This window comes from Arctopsyche grandis, chromosome 2 (assembly GCF_051622035.1).
Source record: "Arctopsyche grandis isolate Sample6627 chromosome 2, ASM5162203v2, whole genome shotgun sequence".
Lineage (NCBI taxonomy): Eukaryota > Metazoa > Arthropoda > Insecta > Trichoptera > Hydropsychidae > Arctopsyche > Arctopsyche grandis.
Window position 1 is genome coordinate 14,159,097 of NC_135356.1, and position 18,081 is coordinate 14,177,177.

Genomic DNA, 18,081 nt, shown 5'->3' on the forward strand with positions numbered 1-18,081 from the left:
GTACGCAACCGGCGCGTCAAGGCGCGACGCCTACTACTACTACTGCTACCGCACACGGTTCAGGGGTACCAACCTTAACATTAATACATACGTGTACCAACTGTTCGGCATGAGCCACATCATTATACATAATTGTAATCATTTTTATATTAATATCCTACATATATATATACATATGTATAATACATACATACGTATATGGCGAACCAAAAAATGCACTTGCAACAAATATGATACAAACATACATACATATATGCTAGTAAAAGGATAAAAAATTTTGGATAAAAGTTTTATGTACATCTTATGCGCGAAATGACATAATATCAGTCATATAATCAGTCGCTCAGTTAATAATTTAAAATACAATAAAATTTCATTTAATAAAAATGGTATATATATATATATATATATATATATATATATATATATATATATATATATATATATATATATATATATTTAAAATCGATACAGCTAATTCAATTCACAACAATAATAGTTCAAGTAGAGCAACACAATGTTTTCAAACAATAATACAATCAACAAATTACATATAATTGCAACTTTGGTCTACCATAAAAAAAAACAACAATCGAAACATTTTTTCTTAACCAAATATACAGACATTCAAAATTACTCAACATTTCATTACAAATAGAAAGCTTTACTTTCCGGTGGAACTAAAAAGTATGCACGTATTTATGACGGTATATTCAAAGATTCTTCATCTGAGATAGTACACGTATATATTTCATCAATGTAATGGTATTTTATCGACAAGTGTTTGTCTTCACCGAGACACGTGTCATAGAAGCCGGGTAATTGAGCCTGAAATGATATAAAGTTGAGCATTAAAAAAAAAACCTCCAATAAGCAGCTACTAATAGAGATTACGATTATAAACCTTAGACGAAATTTGCAATACGAGCTTGGAATTCTTCACCAAACATTGCACGGGAACAGTAACATCTATCACGTCATCAGGTAAACTATCGTTTTCGCCATCGTCCTCTTTGTCCACGTTGTGTTGTGTAACACCTGGAAAAACCCAAATTATGTACCAGAACTTGGCTCGGCGTATTTTAAGTTTGAAAAAAAAAAACACATTCGCAAATATCATTTGTAAAAAATCGCTTTAACATCGCATACAATTATATATCAGATCGCTGACGCAAGTGCATGTGTAATAAAAATAGCAGGCGAATTTGACGAATACTTACAATAGATTTTTTTAGTTGTTTGTAATATATATTTGTATTTTTTCATACCTGAAGGGAGTTTTCCATAGAGCGCTTTAATAATTATGAGTCCTTTATTTTTAGTTTCTTCATTGTGCACACGATTGTACATTTCGTGCATAAGTTTTGTAGCCCATATAGCCTCGCGTCTCATCTCTTCCATTCTAAGTTAAATCACATAAAGTTAAATCGAATACAAAAAAACAATACATCAAATCGAAATGATTTTGTGTGATGGCTTTATTGTATTTACTTGGCTTTGTTATTTTCTCGATTTTTCCGTATCTCTCTGTTTTCCTTCTCTCGATTTATTGGATCTATGATGAACTTTTTCACAGCGAGCCACGAAACTAAAGGTACGACAGTAGCGTAAAATACTGGCGCCAGTAACACTTCGTCGCACAAATGAATGGGAAATATGAAAGTCTGAAAGCCGCGCGTCAGCCTGAAAGAAAACAATAAAATTATTATTAAATTATAAAAACCATAAAAAAGGCTGTGGCTATTTGCAGGTATACTATATTGTGGGAATCTCGTCACATTCATCAAAACAGTTACTGCGACGCAGAATACATTCCCAAAACCAGTCGAAGCACACCTGCAGCCATTATATTAAACTCAAGCGGAACGGTGCCAAATCCTTCGAGAATGTTCCACCCCTCACACTCGAGCGGAACGAAACCAGTCGAAGCACACCTGCAGCCATTATATTAAACTCAAGCGGAACGGTGCCAAATCCTTCGAGAATGTTCCACCCCTCACACTCGAGCGGAACAAAACCAGTCGAAGCACACCTGCAGCCATTATATTAAACTCAAGCGGAACGCCCCTACCAGTCGAGCGGAACCAAAACGGTCGAAACACGCCGCCGCCATTAAACTACATCGAGCGGAACGGCGCCAATCATTCCAGAAAATTCTACCCCTCGACAAAAGAACATTCCTCGCTTACGCATCAACAACCACCACCATGGGTCAGGCGATACCAGAAACACTATAAAAGGAGGTACAACCCAAACAACACCAGTCGACATCCAGCTCCTGACCAGCCACCACTTCACTACGCGGACTTGGAAGATCAACCAGCCGAACGAGCCAGCAACACACTGCCGTATCCCGAGACCTTCCGAACATAGCCGAACAACGAACCAGCAACACACTGCCGTATCCAGCGACTTGCTGAACATAGCCGAATGCCGAGCCAGCGACACTCTACCGTATCCAGAGACTAGCCGAACATAGCCGAATGCCGAGCCAGCGACACTCTACCACATGCAGAGACCTCTGAACGACATACTTTTGCCAACAATTAATCATAATTGTGTATACGTGTTACTACCAAATAAATACCATATCCAACATATAGCTGTATTTAATACCGAACACAGACGAACCTGTCTATAACACATGGCGGACTGGTGGTGAAGAAGACCTTCACAACTAGATAAGTCCCCATAACATCTTCGAATTATTGGCTATTTGCAGGTACTATATCTGCGACAGGCGCAAAGCCTTCTGCGCATGCGCGTGAACTTGCGTAATCCAATTATAATTTCTTACATTTAATGTATGCTAGACTTGTTTAATCAATCGTTCATTATACACGAGGCAAATAAATTTCGCACGTTATTATAATAGATTTATATCATTTAGCTAGTTCGCGGCTTGTACTATTATGTGGGTTTTATACATTGTATATGATAATAATTTTCTAACAATTAATAATATTAATTAGTTTGGATTATATTTTTTACTCTACGTCACTTTACGAGTTCGAACTAAATTTTAAGAGGTTTAAAACAAAATTTAACATTAAACACGCTGACAGTGACAGTTCACGCGCATGCGCAGAAGACTTTTCGCCTGTCGCAGATATAGCACCTACAAATAGTCAATAATTCGCAGATATAGTACCTGCAAATAGCCAATAATTTGCAAATATAGTATCTCAAATAGCCACAACCTAAAAAAATAAAACAATAAGAATTCCGTTTAGCGTAATTTAATTTTTGAAACTGCAATTGAAAAATTGAAAAAAGATCAACATCATTTATTATCAAAATCATTTATCTTATGTATATCTAAATTACTAAAATTTATCAGTCATGTCAAACCCTTCGGTAAATTATACTTACCAAATTGATTAATATTTGAAATTACTCAATAAAATAACACACGAATAAAATAGTTTCTAAAATTAAACCAAAAACCCATACAAACCTATAAAGCATCTGTCACAAAATTGGCTCAACATCAAAGTCTTCCCTATTAATTAATTTACATATATTTATATTTTGTATGTACTAACTTAGAGCTGTTAAGGTTTTGGCGGAATTCGTAAACAGGAAGTAGGATTTTTTTTTTTTTAAATAATTTTTTATTTTATTTTGACATTTTAAATTATTTTTATCTTCTTGATATTTAATGTGTAATATATGTATGTATATAGTGATTTTTAGTAATAAAAAAAATGAACAAAATCCGAGAACCGGAAGTAGAACTTTCGTCTTTTGTGCGTTTCCCTACATTTGCGCTCAATTGATATCAAAAATGCTCTCAGCCGGTGTACATACAATGTATGTACGTACGAAAATGGTCTCATAGCACGTGGACGTGTACATATGTATTTATGTATATACATATGTACGTTTCACTGTCGATTTTTTTTTAAACTTCTTATATTTCTTAAATAAAGTCTTAAGTTGGTGCACATCCGAAGTTTAATGTTCGTGTTGGTATCACTGGTACAAACTTACGTGTGTTTGGGCCAGTGAAAAATTCGCGCCGTAGCGTCTAGCAGAGCAAATCTTTTTCGTTGTTGGCGGCTGCATTCAAATTTCGCTGAACCTGTGAAGAAATTACCAAGACATTTCGTCTTCCTCAGGTCTGGTTGCCTGGGAACTTCAGGACTGGGTACCTTCAGGTCGTTTCATTCAGAAATCGGAAGTCCTCATTTTAGGTAATTACGCATTTTCATGATGAACTTTTTTCCAATGTGCGACTTTTGCAATTTGCGACTATTATCCAATGTGAGGCATCCAGTGATCCATTTGAAATGTATCCAGTGATCCACTGTGACCGAACTGATTAATATTAATTGTTTCAACGAATTTTTTGACGCTTGCAAATTTCAAATTTTTTGACAATAATAATAAAAGCAAAGATGGCGACCATGAAAGCGAAAAATTATCAAACACGGCGGCTCTCTAAATTCAACCTAGATTAAATATTAGTCTAACATACATATAAACATGAAAATTACATTATAGGGTACATTGAATGTACATATAATGAAACTTAATCCAGGATCTATTCAAAGGGCGGACATTGTTTTAATTCTCAAAATTAAAAACACTTTTCACCTGCGGTGTATTTTTACTTTTTTCCTTACAATATACAAAAAATAAATAAATCAAAAAGAAAATACACCTACATATAAATTGTACATATTAACTAATGTAATGTTTTTTATATGCACAAAACGTTACAAAAAAAACCTTGTAAAAAATAAAAATCAATACTGACCAATTCGAAAAAATTTAAAGGAGAGATATGTAAGTTCAGCGCCTCGGCACTTTATTTAGTACTACACCACTGTTCCCATAGAAAAAGGCCCAGAAAACACCAGGGAAGTATTTTTATTGCTATGCAATACAATACATACAATATGCCTCACATAAAAACCAACTCATGCAATACAAATAAATGCAAACATTAATTTGAGCACATATAAATGTACTAGAGACATCACACAGTTAAACCAAACCAGATATTTGTCATCTTCGCATCACATACAACTTGGATCAACTCGAATATATACATACATACATAGTCGAATATATGTATAATACCCAAAAACAAATACTATTACATTTTCAATAATTTATACTTACATAGGTTCAACATTCATAATAAATTAAACCTTAGAACATATGTACAACATTCGGAATTAAATTTTCAGATCAATCAATAAACTTATAAAACAAAAAACAGTAGACTTTTCATAATGCTTTTTTTAAAGAAATCAATTAATTTTATCAGGTCGACCAATAATCATAGTACTATATTACTCGGGGATGTTGAAAAATCACCAAGGAAGTAATTAAACTAAATCTTAAACGCTACATATATTTATGTAAATATGTATATATTCAGAAAAATTGTAAACATATAATATATTTTTATCATTTCAGACAACGATAGATCAAGAAGTCATAATGAGTGAGAAGCCTCGCCCTTTTAACAGGGCTGGTAAGTTAAATTAATGAATTGCAATCAAAATTAATTCGAAATTTGATTTTAAAATTTGCAAGTTCAGAGTCAGAGTCGTAAAAAGTCAACTGACTCCGACTCCTTTGAATTATTTTTTTTAATTGATCGTATTACAGTATGCGGTAACTAGTCTCCAATTTTATTTAAGTAAATCCACTAGTAAATTGAAATTTAATAATTTCTTTATGAAAATCGTGAATTTAAATTACATTACAAATAATATCGTTGAATTGCAAATATTTTTCTCATTTTTCTTATTAAATTGATTTTTTTATGTATACAATTCATACACATACGCTATCAATGTACTTACTTTTTATTTATACCTATTTACTAACTTTTTTAATTCATTTAATATTTTATTTCGAAAATCAAGTTCAAGTTGGAGTCGGAGTCGGTAAATTGTGAACTGACTCCAGTCCTGACTTAATTGAACGGAAGTATGTAAATAAAACGACCATAAATGTGAGGAGTTGCAGAATTGCTCAGAGATATGGAAAAAAACTGAGACAAGAATAATACATACAATGAGAATTTTTATTGCGATTTTTAAAACTACAAATTAGTTTTTCATAAGCAATATAAAAATATTAAAACATATACATAATATAATATGTCCATAGTAATAGTAATGCAAAAAGGATTCGTTCATCCATTGCACGATAGCTATGTTTTGTTCACACCAATTATTATTTTTTTGTGCAATGGAAAAGTTAATTTATATATTTTCATTTTAATGGACTGGACGACATATTTTTTAACATTTTTATTGTTTTTATATTATACAAAAAATGATAAAGTTGGTCTCGTCAAAATAGTATGGACCAGATATTGAAAATATTATATAAATACATACATATCTGCCAATAATTTTGTACAAATGTACATACACACCATATGCATGTGTTTATGTTCGTATTGTATCAAGAAGATTCCAACAAAAATTTGTTCTTACATCTTTATATTCTTAGTGGGACGACCTCCGTATTCAGCCAACCCGGCTAAGGCTTCATCCAGCAAGCAAGACGATGAAAAAAAAAATAAAGTGAGATATTTATATTATAAGAAAATTAATAGCAATCTTAAAATGATCACTGGTTAAATTTCAATAAGTTGATACTATTTCAAGGCATTTATAACCTCTCATCCATATACATTTTAGGTGATCAAGAGACGTAAAAGTTGTGAATATTGCGTCACAACAGGAAAACCTAAAAGGATTTACCTTTCTCATATGACGGAGACAAAGAGAGGCAATGTTATGTGCCGCTTTTTGCGGGCATATAAATGCTCAATTTGCAATGCAACCGACTTAGAAGCGCACATGGAGTAAGATATACATATATAGATTATCTTTAAAACTGATACATGTACATATGTATGTACATATAATATCTAAATATACGCATTCTGTAACTGTAAATTATAACATTTTGTTTCAGGTCGCATTGTCCTCTTATCAATAAGGCTAAACACCAACCCTTTGTGAAACCGCCACGACACAGAGCAAGTATGTTGAAAAACTTCATATTAATAGTAGTAGACATTTGTTTAGATATGCATGTGTGTAAATCCAATTGGTTTTTAATTCATTTGTGTTTTAATATGAAATAACTGCTGTTCTATTTAAGCGGTTGCATAATTTTAAATTACAGTAAATAGGGGGTTTGTGTCCCATATCATCAGGACCGGCCCGAGGATTTTTAGCACACCGGAAAAAAAACTAAAATTTGAGCCCCCCCCCCATTTTTAATAACCTCTTCTTACTTTTTATTTCCACATGCTATGCAATATCTAATATATAATTTCGAAAGAGACTTTGTATGTATGTATGTATGTATGTACGTAAAGTTTGTTGGCGATCGAAAAACAAATCAAAGTTTCTATTCGACATGGTTGAATTTGAATTATTTTCATGTGAAATTCGGATGTGACTAACCCATGACTTTATCTATGTATGTGTTTGAGGAATATAAGAAGGTCACAAAACAAAATTCGATAATTAAACATAATAATAAAATACGTTTACACACACACATACGGTTATGAGCGCAAATGTAGGGAAAATTACACAAGACAAAAATTCTACTTTTGGTTGTCAGATTTTGTTCGAAATTTTTTTAATACTTAAAATCACCATCATCGTCATACACATAAGATATCAAGAAAATAAAAATAATTTAAAAGATAAAAATATAATAATGAAATATTGTTTTAAAAAAAAATACTACTTCCGGTTTACAAATGTTGACCAAAACCTTATCAGCTCCAAGTTAGTACACAAAGAATACAAATATTAATGTTCAGCTTTATACGCTCAGTATAAAGCTGTAAATAGTTAAATCCGGGACATTTATCTTTGCGGGACTGACGAATAGTAATCCTATCTTACGGCAATAGTTATGCTAAAAAGATTCATTAATTTATTCCACAATAGTTACATTTTGTCCAAAACAACTTCACGAATCTCTTTGGTGCAATGTAAAAGTAAATTTATAGATTTACACTACATACATATGTACATATATATACATACATACATAAATATGTATATGTATATAAAAATCAATCTATACCATTCAACCGATTGCGATAAAACTTACATGAGATATTGTGTGCATACCTGCGATGGTTTCTGTTAAAAAAAATCGCTCAAAAACGGGAACGGGAATTGCATGCGTTATTGTGGCATTGCAACGCATGCCGGGTTCAACTAGTACATATATATATATATATATATATATATATATATATATATTATATCATGTCAAAAATGTGCAAACTAAAATTTGAAACAGACTACTTTCAAAATTAACACATATTTATATTTTGAATAGGTAAAACATCAATATCGGAAGCCGATGGCAGGCAGATGTAAGTACATATTATAGTGATATTTTTATGATAAATACAAAAAGACCAAAATACCTTTAAGTACCAAACGATTTTCAATTATATTTACAGAAGCTCTCAATCGATGACAGAAAATATAGAAGCGAGCCTTCGAGACCTAGCAATTAGCCCCGTCACAGCTTCGGGATCCATCCCAATAACGGAGGAACTTATGGGTATTCCAAGGGACAAGTGCCCTAAATTCATATACATATGTATGTACATTATAGATATGTACATATGTATATACACTAATGGTTTTAGATAGTATATATATTGTATTGTTTCCCTTTATTGGCTATGTTAATACCTACATATATACATACATAAATATATATAAAAATCAATCTATACCATTCAACCGATTGCGATAAAACTTACATGAGATATTGTGTGCATACCTGCGATGGTTTCTGTTAAAAAAAATCTCTCAAAAACGGGAACGGGAATTGCATGCGTTATTGTGGCATTGCAACGCATGCCGGGTTCAACTAGTACATATATATATATATATATTATATCATGTCAAAAATGTGCAAACTAAAATTTGAAACAGACTACTTTCAAAATTAACACATATTTATATTTTGAATAGGAAAACCATTGCTACCAAAAATTGATGGCAGGCAGATGTAAGTACATATTATAGTGATATTTTTATGATAAATACAAAAAGACCAAAATACCTTTAAGTACCAAACGATTTTCAATTATATTTACAGAAGCTCTCAATCGATGACAGAAAATATAGAAGCGAGCCTTCGAGACCTAGCAATTAGCCCCGTCACAGCTTCGGGATCCATCCCAATAACGGAGGAACTTATGGGTATTCCAAGGGACAAGTGCCCTAAATTCATATACATATGTATGTACATTATAGATATGTACATATGTATATACACTAATGGTTTTAGATAGTATATATATTGTATTGTTTCCCTTTATTGGCTATGTTAATACCTACATATATACATACATAAATATATATAAAAATCAATCTATACCATTCAACCGATTGCGATAAAACTTACATGAGATATTGTGTGCATACCTGCGATGGTTTCTGTTAAAAAAAATCTCTCAAAAACGGGAACGGGAATTGCATGCGTTATTGTGGCATTGCAACGCATGCCGGGTTCAACTAGTACATATATATATATATATATTATATCATGTCAAAAATGTGCAAACTAAAATTTGAAACAGACTACTTTCAAAATTAACACATATTTATATTTTGAATAGGAAAACCATTGCTACCAAAAATTGATGGCAGGCAGATGTAAGTACATATTATAGTGATATTTTTATGATAAATACAAAAAGACCAAAATACCTTTAAGTACCAAACGATTTTCAATTATATTTACAGAAGCTCTCAATCGATGACAGAAAATATAGAAGCGAGCCTTCGAGACCTAGTAATTAGCCCCGTCATTGCTTCGGGATCCACCCCAATAACGGATGAACTTATGGGTATTCCAAGTGACAAGTGCCCTTTGTGCGGAGCGCCTTACGACGACGCCCATGATGTGTAAGATATATGCAGATTATCTCTAAACCTCATATACATAAGTATTTTGTAATTTTAAATTATCACATATTGTTTCAGAGTGGACTGCCCACTAAATGAAATTAGCCCCGTCATTGCTTCGGGATCCACCCCAATAACGGATGAACTTATGGGTATTCCAAGTGACAAGTGCCCTTTGTGCGGAGCGCCTTACGACAACGCCCATGATGTGTAAGATATATGCAGATTATCTCTAAGCCTCATATACATATGTACATAAGTATTTTGTAATTTTAAATTATCACATATTGTTTCAGAGTGGACTGCCCACTAAATGAAAGTTAAACAAATTCGAAATCGAGGACAATCCGAATGTTATATGTATTAGTAGTATATTGTTTTTCTGTAAATTACAAATTTATGGCTGGCGATGATTTTAATATGGCATTCTTTTCATTTCAATGCGCGCATTTTGATTTTTGCATTTTTATGTGGCATAAGTTAATTTTTCTTCGTTTCGAGAAATATTTTACAAAACATTAGATATGTTTTACGTTTAATTTATTTTTGAAAATTGGAATTTCCCCATTTTTACTTACCTCCTTTGAGTAAAAAGTAATTCATGTTTGCGCTAAAAATTAAATGAAATACTTTTAAATATACCTCTATATATGTAAATTGTAAACAAATGATTTTCAACTGTGATGCTTCTGTTTTGGTTTTCAGTTTTTGTTGGATTTATCTGTTTTGGTTCAAGTTTTTTAAATTTATTTCATATGTATATATGAATTTTTTTAATTATTCTTAAGAAATGTTATATATGTTATACTATTGTTGAAATCGCGCGGCCAATTTAAGTGGTAATAATATATGCGCGAATATAGTTTTAATTTTGCTTTCAAATTATATTATGTTACAATTGAAAAAGAAATTTGAGATGATACAGTAAATGTATGTGTGTAGTTGGCCCAATTGGATTGAGAATAAATATTGTATGGAAACACTTTTTTTTAATTTATCTGCATATAATCCTTTTTTCATGTTTTTATTTTATGTATGTGGTTCAAACTTACTATGTATAAATGTCGACACAGGGTTTTTATAATAAATATTTGTATATGTACAGTATACTCTCGATTATCCACGTGCGGATTATCTGTGCTTGAAATAAATTAAATTTTTATTAAAATCAACAATAACACTTGCTTCGTCGAAAGAAAAGTCCTCAGTCGGACACAAATCATCTAAAGAGTGTACGAGTATAACAATTAAGTGTTGTGGAAATGCTCAGGAACTCATAAAATTAAATTTTTAGTAATAAAAAATCTTTCTGTTGATTATTATAACCGAAAAAGACCCACGGATAGACAGGGTCTTTGAAGATTGGGTTCAAGACTAAAGGAGTTTTAAAAAAGTAAAATTCCCATGACTTTATCTATGTATTCGAGGAATATAAGGTTACAAAGCAAAATTCGATAATTAAACACACATATCGATCATGAGAGCATTTTCGATACAAATTGAGCTTAAATGTAGGGAAACTTATACAAGACAAAAGTTCTACTTCCGGTTGTCAGATTTTGTTCAAAATTTATTTATTACTTAAAATCACTATAAATATTATACACATTAAATATCTAGAAAATAAAAATACTTTAAAAGGTCAAAATAAAATAATGAAATATTGTTTCCAAATTCTGACCAACTCTAAGTTAGTACATAAAAAATACAAATATTAATTTTCACCTTGATATGTTCAGGGGTGTGGAAGTAATCGTGGTAACAATATTTTATACTTTTCTAAGAGGAAAAAATCCAACTTCCGGTTTATTAAATTTAGTCTATTTTTATTTATTTTCATCACATTGATACAAAGCGCACACATGTTTAAGGGGTCGAAAAAAATAGTAGAAGAAAAATCGAAAAACTTTCGGTTGACGAATGCCTACCAAATTTTATACACATAACTTGGTTAATTAAGCTTAAACTTCTAGATATAAAATTTCAGTTCAGTAAACCAAAAGGTCTCAGAAAAACAACTATTTCCTAAACTACTACTTCCAGTTTAGGAAAAAATATTGGAGTATAAAATTTATAATTTCCATTATGTACATGTAAAAAAATTTCAGTTTGATTTGATTAGCGATTTGGAAGATAGTTAAATTCAAAAACTTAATAAAAAACAGGACACCTAATAAGGGAAGGACCATTTTCGGTCAACTTAAAAATTCGAAGAAAATTTAGGTCGTATCGATAAGAAATTCAGTTCGATAGGATGGACGGTGTTCAAAAAATCCACTGATATTTTCTAGATCATAAAAACGTGATCAGTGATCGATTGCGAGTTCGAATTAGTCAAAATCTCGAGTTGAAATTTTTGCATGATCACAAAACTTCATCTATTGTTACTACGTAACATACATAGATAAAGTAAAAAGGTTATAACAGTATTGTTAATAGATTATGTTCCTTTTCATTCAAATGAAACTATAATACAATAATTATGATGGCTAAAATTTTACTGCCTAATGTTACAAGTCAAGATGTCGTATCATCAATGAAACGGCTTTACAGTGCTGATGTTCTCACAGCTCTTGCTGAGGAGATAACGATTTGATCAATTTCTGTGAAATATGCAAATTAATGGAACATTTAAAATGCTTTGAAAATGTTGATCGGGAAAACATCGAGAAGTGGTTTGAACGCAATTCAAATGATGCGGGTTCTCAATGCACGAGTGATGCAGATATCGTTTATATTGTCGATCAAACAATAAAAACGATATCAAAAATTGATAGTTCCTAAACTCTACTCTCCAGCATTAGCCCGGATAATCGAGAGAACACTGTATATATACATTGGCAATGGAAAACCTATATAGCATATGGAAAACTATATAAATAGAAGATAATAAAAATAAAAACAGGAGATAATAATTACAATTAAAATAATTTTTTATATTTTTTCCTTCTTTGGTGTGCTGCCAGAATTTTTGAAACTGATTCAGTGAATTATTTTCGCAGCGAATTTGACAAAAAAGAGATCAATCAATTCAATAAAAAAATGTAACTTTTAATACAAAAATAACAATTCAATTTTTAATAGCCACAAAAGGATTGGGCATAGAACTATGTATATATAAAATACTTCAATCTATTAATTTTGTAAAAAGTATACACCCAATTCTGTTTTTACACAGTAGACTTTTGTACATATGGAAAAATTGTCGATTAGTTCATAGCTTAAAAAGCATAAAATCACAAAAAATAGTTGATACTTTTTTCTTTATGGACAAATATGTATATCAAAATCATAAAAGAGTAAAATCAGAATTGAGTGTACTTATTTCATAGACGCACATATTAGTAGCGCAAGATAAAAACTGAGTTTGAATCAGTCAAAATCTCGAGTTCGAATTTTCGCAAGATCGCACAACTTCATCTATTGTTACTACGTACATAGATAGAGTAATTTGTAAGTTGGTAAATAAGATTTACCGACAATTGAAGTTTTACTGTAATGGTTGTGTTACATATATTCAAATATTTCATGCAATGAAATTATAATAAATTATTAAAAAAGTAGCAACAGATTGGAACAAACCATGTCCAAAATTTGGATAGAAAATTATTCAATATTTTATAAAGTAGCATTACAACATACTTATATATATATATATATAGGAAGTCCGCTGGGTAGTAGGGAGGATTGCAGGAGAGAGAGACAAGTAAAGACGATCTCAATTCAATCTTATGTTTATTTAGAACAATCGGTAATCGATGCGCGTACGCAACCGGCGCGTCAAGGCGCGACGCCTACTACTACTACTGCTACCGCACACGGTTCAGGGGTACCAACCTTAACATTAATACATACGTGTACCAACTGTTCGGCATGAGCCACATCATTATACATAATTGTAATCATTTTTATATTAATATCCTACATATATATATACATATGTATAATACATACATACGTATATGGCGAACCAAAAAATGCACTTGCAACAAATATGATACAAACATACATACATATATGCTAGTAAAAGGATAAAAAATTTTGGATAAAAGTTTTATGTACATCTTATGCGCGAAATGACATAATATCAGTCATATAATCAGTCGCTCAGTTAATAATTTAAAATACAATAAAATTTCATTTAATAAAAATGGTATATATATATATATATATATATATATATATATATATATATATATATATATATATATATATATATATATATATATATTTAAAATCGATACAGCTAATTCAATTCACAACAATAATAGTTCAAGTAGAGCAACACAATGTTTTCAAACAATAATACAATCAACAAATTACATATAATTGCAACTTTGGTCTACCATAAAAAAAAACAACAATCGAAACATTTTTTCTTAACCAAATATACAGACATTCAAAATTACTCAACATTTCATTACAAATAGAAAGCTTTACTTTCCGGTGGAACTAAAAAGTATGCACGTATTTATGACGGTATATTCAAAGATTCTTCATCTGAGATAGTACACGTATATATTTCATCAATGTAATGGTATTTTATCGACAAGTGTTTGTCTTCACCGAGACACGTGTCATAGAAGCCGGGTAATTGAGCCTGAAATGATATAAAGTTGAGCATTAAAAAAAAAACCTCCAATAAGCAGCTACTAATAGAGATTACGATTATAAACCTTAGACGAAATTTGCAATACGAGCTTGGAATTCTTCACCAAACATTGCACGGGAACAGTAACATCTATCACGTCATCAGGTAAACTATCGTTTTCGCCATCGTCCTCTTTGTCCACGTTGTGTTGTGTAACACCTGGAAAAACCCAAATTATGTACCAGAACTTGGCTCGGCGTATTTTAAGTTTGAAAAAAAAAACACATTCGCAAATATCATTTGTAAAAAATCGCTTTAACATCGCATACAATTATATATCAGATCGCTGACGCAAGTGCATGTGTAATAAAAATAGCAGGCGAATTTGACGAATACTTACAATAGATTTTTTTAGTTGTTTGTAATATATATTTGTATTTTTTCATACCTGAAGGGAGTTTTCCATAGAGCGCTTTAATAATTATGAGTCCTTTATTTTTAGTTTCTTCATTGTGCACACGATTGTACATTTCGTGCATAAGTTTTGTAGCCCATATAGCCTCGCGTCTCATCTCTTCCATTCTAAGTTAAATCACATAAAGTTAAATCGAATACAAAAAAACAATACATCAAATCGAAATGATTTTGTGTGATGGCTTTATTGTATTTACTTGGCTTTGTTATTTTCTCGATTTTTCCGTATCTCTCTGTTTTCCTTCTCTCGATTTATTGGATCTATGATGAACTTTTTCACAGCGAGCCACGAAACTAAAGGTACGACAGTAGCGTAAAATACTGGCGCCAGTAACACTTCGTCGCACAAATGAATGGGAAATATGAAAGTCTGAAAGCCGCGCGTCAGCCTGAAAGAAAACAATAAAATTATTATTAAATTATAAAAACCATAAAAAAGGCTGTGGCTATTTGCAGGTATACTATATTGTGGGAATCTCGTCACATTCATCAAAACAGTTACTGCGACGCAGAATACATTCCCAAAACCAGTCGAAGCACACCTGCAGCCATTATATTAAACTCAAGCGGAACGGTGCCAAATCCTTCGAGAATGTTCCACCCCTCACACTCGAGCGGAACGAAACCAGTCGAAGCACACCTGCAGCCATTATATTAAACTCAAGCGGAACGGTGCCAAATCCTTCGAGAATGTTCCACCCCTCACACTCGAGCGGAACAAAACCAGTCGAAGCACACCTGCAGCCATTATATTAAACTCAAGCGGAACGCCCCTACCAGTCGAGCGGAACCAAAACGGTCGAAACACGCCGCCGCCATTAAACTACATCGAGCGGAACGGCGCCAATCATTCCAGAAAATTCTACCCCTCGACAAAAGAACATTCCTCGCTTACGCATCAACAACCACCACCATGGGTCAGGCGATACCAGAAACACTATAAAAGGAGGTACAACCCAAACAACACCAGTCGACATCCAGCTCCTGACCAGCCACCACTTCACTACGCGGACTTGGAAGATCAACCAGCCGAACGAGCCAGCAACACACTGCCGTATCCCGAGACCTTCCGAACATAGCCGAACAACGAACCAGCAACACACTGCCGTATCCAGCGACTTGCTGAACATAGCCGAATGCCGAGCCAGCGACACTCTACCGTATCCAGAGACTAGCCGAACATAGCCGAATGCCGAGCCAGCGACACTCTACCACATGCAGAGACCTCTGAACGACATACTTTTGCCAACAATTAATCATAATTGTGTATACGTGTTACTACCAAATAAATACCATATCCAACATATAGCTGTATTTAATACCGAACACAGACGAACCTGTCTATAACACATGGCGGACTGGTGGTGAAGAAGACCTTCACAACTAGATAAGTCCCCATAACATCTTCGAATTATTGGCTATTTGCAGGTACTATATCTGCGACAGGCGCAAAGCCTTCTGCGCATGCGCGTGAACTTGCGTAATCCAATTATAATTTCTTACATTTAATGTATGCTAGACTTGTTTAATCAATCGTTCATTATACACGAGGCAAATAAATTTCGCACGTTATTATAATAGATTTATATCATTTAGCTAGTTCGCGGCTTGTACTATTATGTGGGTTTTATACATTGTATATGATAATAATTTTCTAACAATTAATAATATTAATTAGTTTGGATTATATTTTTTACTCTACGTCACTTTACGAGTTCGAACTAAATTTTAAGAGGTTTAAAACAAAATTTAACATTAAACACGCTGACAGTGACAGTTCACGCGCATGCGCAGAAGACTTTTCGCCTGTCGCAGATATAGCACCTACAAATAGTCAATAATTCGCAGATATAGTACCTGCAAATAGCCAATAATTTGCAAATATAGTATCTCAAATAGCCACAACCTAAAAAAATAAAACAATAAGAATTCCGTTTAGCGTAATTTAATTTTTGAAACTGCAATTGAAAAATTGAAAAAAGATCAACATCATTTATTATCAAAATCATTTATCTTATGTATATCTAAATTACTAAAATTTATCAGTCATGTCAAACCCTTCGGTAAATTATACTTACCAAATTGATTAATATTTGAAATTACTCAATAAAATAACACACGAATAAAATAGTTTCTAAAATTAAACCAAAAACCCATACAAACCTATAAAGCATCTGTCACAAAATTGGCTCAACATCAAAGTCTTCCCTATTAATTAATTTACATATATTTATATTTTGTATGTACTAACTTAGAGCTGTTAAGGTTTTGGCGGAATTCGTAAACAGGAAGTAGGATTTTTTTTTTTTTAAATAATTTTTTATTTTATTTTGACATTTTAAATTATTTTTATCTTCTTGATATTTAATGTGTAATATATGTATGTATATAGTGATTTTTAGTAATAAAAAAAATGAACAAAATCCGAGAACCGGAAGTAGAACTTTCGTCTTTTGTGCGTTTCCCTACATTTGCGCTCAATTGATATCAAAAATGCTCTCAGCCGGTGTACATACAATGTATGTACGTACGAAAATGGTCTCATAGCACGTGGACGTGTACATATGTATTTATGTATATACATATGTACGTTTCACTGTCGATTTTTTTTTAAACTTCTTATATTTCTTAAATAAAGTCTTAAGTTGGTGCACATCCGAAGTTTAATGTTCGTGTTGGTATCACTGGTACAAACTTACGTGTGTTTGGGCCAGTGAAAAATTCGCGCCGTAGCGTCTAGCAGAGCAAATCTTTTTCGTTGTTGGCGGCTGCATTCAAATTTCGCTGAACCTGTGAAGAAATTACCAAGACATTTCGTCTTCCTCAGGTCTGGTTGCCTGGGAACTTCAGGACTGGGTACCTTCAGGTCGTTTCATTCAGAAATCGGAAGTCCTCATTTTAGGTAATTACGCATTTTCATGATGAACTTTTTTCCAATGTGCGACTTTTGCAATTTGCGACTATTATCCAATGTGAGGCATCCAGTGATCCATTTGAAATGTATCCAGTGATCCACTGTGACCGAACTGATTAATATTAATTGTTTCAACGAATTTTTTGACGCTTGCAAATTTCAAATTT

General features: G+C 32.4%; 3 protein-coding genes across 4 annotated transcripts; 1 reads left to right on the forward strand and 2 right to left on the reverse strand.

Annotated features, from left to right (window-relative positions):
* Positions 1–699: 699 nt before the first annotated feature.
* LOC143922282 (dnaJ homolog subfamily C member 11-like) lies at positions 700–4,107 on the reverse strand. Its single transcript, XM_077445507.1, has 5 exons — positions 4,100–4,107; positions 1,492–1,683; positions 1,269–1,402; positions 905–1,038; positions 700–828 (listed from the first exon to the last, which is right to left on the reverse strand). Exons 1-5 carry the CDS (start codon positions 4,105–4,107, stop codon positions 700–702), a joined length of 597 nt encoding a protein of 198 aa, XP_077301633.1.
* On the forward strand, positions 3,992–10,912 carry LOC143922576 (uncharacterized). Of its 2 annotated transcripts, none has more exons than XM_077445879.1 (11): positions 3,992–4,196; positions 5,431–5,488; positions 6,481–6,554; positions 6,672–6,838; positions 6,952–7,019; positions 8,997–9,033; positions 9,124–9,227; positions 9,647–9,683; positions 9,774–9,935; positions 10,014–10,145; positions 10,232–10,911. In XM_077445879.1, exons 2-11 carry the CDS (start codon positions 5,455–5,457, stop codon positions 10,257–10,259), a joined length of 843 nt encoding a protein of 280 aa, XP_077302005.1. In that variant the 5' UTR covers positions 3,992–4,196; positions 5,431–5,454; the 3' UTR covers positions 10,260–10,911. The 2 variants fall into 2 exon arrangements, with proteins under 2 accessions (XP_077302005.1, XP_077302006.1); XM_077445880.1 differs by lacking the exons at positions 9,124–9,227; positions 9,647–9,683 and adding exons at positions 8,347–8,383; positions 8,474–8,577 and having other exon boundaries at positions 4,007–4,196; positions 10,232–10,912.
* A 3,296-nt stretch (positions 10,913–14,208) lies between these two features.
* Positions 14,209–17,813, reverse strand: LOC143922283 (dnaJ homolog subfamily C member 11-like). Its single transcript, XM_077445508.1, has 5 exons — positions 17,806–17,813; positions 15,198–15,389; positions 14,975–15,108; positions 14,612–14,745; positions 14,209–14,535 (listed from the first exon to the last, which is right to left on the reverse strand). The coding sequence occupies exons 1-5, from the start codon at positions 17,811–17,813 to the stop codon at positions 14,407–14,409; spliced, it is 597 nt and encodes a 198-aa protein (XP_077301634.1). The 3' UTR covers positions 14,209–14,406.
* Positions 17,814–18,081: the final 268 nt, after the last annotated feature.